Source organism: Cyprinodon tularosa, unplaced genomic scaffold (assembly GCF_016077235.1).
Source record: "Cyprinodon tularosa strain WSP-4 unplaced genomic scaffold, ASM1607723v1 ctg1221, whole genome shotgun sequence".
Classification (NCBI taxonomy): Eukaryota; Metazoa; Chordata; class Actinopteri; order Cyprinodontiformes; family Cyprinodontidae; genus Cyprinodon; species Cyprinodon tularosa.
Genome location: NW_024038028.1, coordinates 46,268 through 49,756, shown reverse-complemented (window position 1 = coordinate 49,756; position 3,489 = coordinate 46,268). Strand labels below are relative to the sequence as shown.

Sequence of the window (3,489 nt, the reverse complement as noted above, 5' to 3'; positions counted from 1 at the left end):
TAGTTATTATTACCTCCACCTCTTTGGCTTAAAACTTAATGTTACGTTTATGGCCACTTTTAAACTAACAAGAAGAGCAGTCACAGTGTTAAACACACAGTTTACTAATCTAATTACAGGGGAGACTAAATTGTTTTTCACATTTTATCCATTGCACACACAACAGGCCTTTTCTGCATTTTTTTTCATGCAATTTAGCCCTCGTTTTGTAGGATCTTTGAAGATCTAATTAAGCCCTAATTATGACCAAAGTTATGCCTATTACCTTGTTCAAGTTTTAACTAATAACTTGGTCTTTTGGACCTAAAGTAACGGTTATTAAGAAAAGAATTGTGAGTATATTCTTGCTAACAGGAGTATGACATAACTGTCAACGAAATTACTGTCACCTTAATATAATCAAGGTTATTAAGGTACTACTTGACTTATTTTGAGGAAGTATCGCCTCCTTTAAAATAGTCAAATCAAGATCAAACCCCATATCATGTTCAGGATGTAAACTACCATCCATGTAACATAGCTAGAAAAAAAAAAAACATCAGAAATCCCTGGAGAAAACAAAGAGGATGAAAAATAACCACACCTGCATCAAAAGGTATAATAAAGAAAGGGATTTAGAGCATTCATCTACCTGTTAAGAACTTACAGCTGTGTTGCAAATTCTTGTGAAAGGTATGCTTGAAATGAAACAGCTAATTGCAATTTTACTTATTTTTTAAGTTAGTTTTATTTATTCAATAGAACGAAAATTATAGAATCAGTTGAAATATATATAAATTATATCAAATACATGAATGTTTTTGTATAGTTTCATTTTTCTTTTTTTTCTTAGATGCTTTGAGTTTTTGAAGGTATTTTCATCATGTCAGAGAGCAATCAAAGCAGAGTAACTGCATTTATACTAACTGGATTTCCTGGACTTCATCCAGAATATTATTGTATTGCTTCATTTGTTTTATTCTTAGTCTATGTGGTGACTGTTATTGCAAATATCACTGTGTTTTTCTTATTTGCAACTAACCAGAGCCTTCACAAACCAATGTATTACATAATTTTAAATGTATCTGCCTGCGATCTTCTCTTCAGCACAACGACTTTACCTAAAATCATCAGTAGATACTGGTTTCAGTCAGAGAGCATTTCCTTTACTGGTTGTTTTGTCCAGATGTACTTTGTACACTATTTAGGCTCTGTTAATTCTTTTATTTTCTTCCTGATGGCTTTCGACAGGTATGTTGCTATTTGTCATCCTCTCCGATATACAACAGTCCTTAAAAAAAACACTGTCCACATTCTCAGCATGACTGCATGGATTATTACTATGGGGTTCCCTTTAATGTTAGTCATTAGAGCATATCCTCTTCCTTACTGTGCATCAAATGTTATTCATCACTGTTACTGTGATCATATAGGAATAACAGTTCTGGCCTGCACAGACAGAGCTCCTTATTCTTTTCCTGCTTTTGTGGGAGCAATGATTACACTGTTAGTACCTTTGGCATTTATTGTTTTCTCCTATTTCTCAATATTTATAGAAATAAGTAAGGTAGTAGGTCCAAAAAAATGTTTTAAGTCTCTGTCTACATGTAGTACTCAGTTAATTATTATCTCACTGTATTATGTACCTCGATGTTTTGTGTATTTTGCTAGCCAAGTTGGGATTACATTTAGTGCTGATTTGAGAATAGTTATTATAATGTGCTATAGCCTTGTCCCTCCAATGATAAACCCACTTATCTACTGCCTAAGAGCTAAAGACATCAGAGAGTGTTTATTAACACTAGTCTACAGAATAACTGGACAAAAAGCTAAAGTTTTACCAGCTAATGATTAATCATAATTATTTCTTTTTAAGTATAACTGAAAACCTGGTCCTGAAAATCTATATATTTTTTAAGATTATCTCAATATCAGAAGAAACTATTGTGCTAATGTGATTTCATATTCCGTTTGTAAATAACAAGTGACAAATCACAAGGCCTAATTTTAAAGGGGTGAAAAATAAAAAATAGCTTTTCTCATTTTATTTTGAGTTTTTTTGTGTGTGTCTGTTATTGCATGTCAAGAGCTGTCTAAGCCAAATCATGGCTTGAATCTCCTTGATCATCAAGGTCATCCATCCCTGCCAAGCAGCCACAGTTGTTGCCAAGCTGCCTGTCATTGCTTTGATTTAAATATTGAAATTTCTTTTTCAGTTCAATCACAAAGAAGTAGCTTGTTTTAGCTTCTGGGTTGACACATTCCAAAACAACAAACAAACAATCTGAAAGATAAAGCAAACGTACATAAAATAAATTAAATAAAATAAGAGTTCTAGCTAAGATAAACAGGGAAAACCAAGAACTTAAATTATTATATTCCTCTACCTTACATATAACATTTAAAATGTTTACAAAGGCCCTTCAGTTGTTGGGAAAAGGAGAAGACAAAAGAAGAGTAGGCCACGACAGTGTCATCTTACGCGATACATTTTCTCCCACAGTGAAATGCTGTGAGGTTCATGACAGGTAAGGTACTCAGTGTGTCTCAATTTAACAGCAGAATCCCCCTCGAAAGTTTTGATTTAAAGGCTAATTAAGACAAAGTGCAGCGACAAGGCCCATCCATATTCACAAATCCTTCAAAGGATCCTTCAAATAAGGTCTGCAAATGTGTCTTCCTCTCTCAAAATTTGAAGGATGGCTCTAGTGTATCCTTCTTGGTCCGCCATTTTGCATGATTTACTGCAGGTCGAAGCAGAAATGTCAAGCTCAGGCAGCAAACATGGACCAAGTAGCAAAAATTGTGATTAAAAACTGGTATATGACTGTTTCTGTGACACAATATGAACATTAAAGATGTTTTTAGATGGGAATGTAGCTTTTTTTTTTTACTCAAATATTTGCTGTGTTTATCAAGATTTAAATTAACTTAATAAGGAGCTCCAGTATTTTTTGGAGCTGCTGCAGTGGCATTAAATGCAGGAGTTTGTTCTGCAACCAGAGGATATTTGGTTCAAGCCCCAGCTCTGGCTTTTAAGTGTCATAGTGGCCTAGGGCAAGACACTTCACCTTCCTGGCCTACTGGTGGTGGTCAGAGGTCCCGGTTGTGCCAGTGTACAGCAGCCTCTCTCCTGTCAGTGAGCCCCAGGGCAGCTGTGCCTACTATGTAGCTTGCCACCATGAGTGTGTGCATGAATGGGCGAATGACTAAATGTACTGTAAAGCGCTTTGGTCAGCTTTTGATCTTCTGACCTGAAAAAGTGCTATATGAAATACAGGACAGTTACCATTTTACTATATATGAATATTTAAGGAAGAGAGAGAGTTTAAGTTTGTGGTCCAACCATTTTATTTGTTTTAATTGCTTTTTATTTTTATTTCATTTTAATTCTATGTTATTGTTTAATTAATGTAAAGCAGTTGTCTTGTACTGAATTGTGTTGTATAAATAAACCTGCTTTGCACTGCCTTAAGACCATTTCTAGCCGAGATCTCCTTTCCACTCACA

General features: G+C 34.8%; 1 protein-coding gene across 1 annotated transcript; it reads left to right on the top strand.

The window, feature by feature from the left end:
- Positions 1–774: 774 nt before the first annotated feature.
- On the top strand, positions 775–3,134 carry LOC119777326 (olfactory receptor 1J4-like). The gene has a single exon (XM_038276155.1). It carries the CDS (start codon positions 863–865, stop codon positions 1,832–1,834), a length of 972 nt encoding a protein of 323 aa, XP_038132083.1. The 5' UTR covers positions 775–862; the 3' UTR covers positions 1,835–3,134.
- Positions 3,135–3,489: the final 355 nt, after the last annotated feature.

Excerpts from the sequence above, each read along its gene's own strand:
- LOC119777326 (XM_038276155.1), top strand. The coding sequence starts at position 863 with ATGTCAGAGAGCAATCAAAGCAGAGTAACTGCATTTATACTAACTGGA.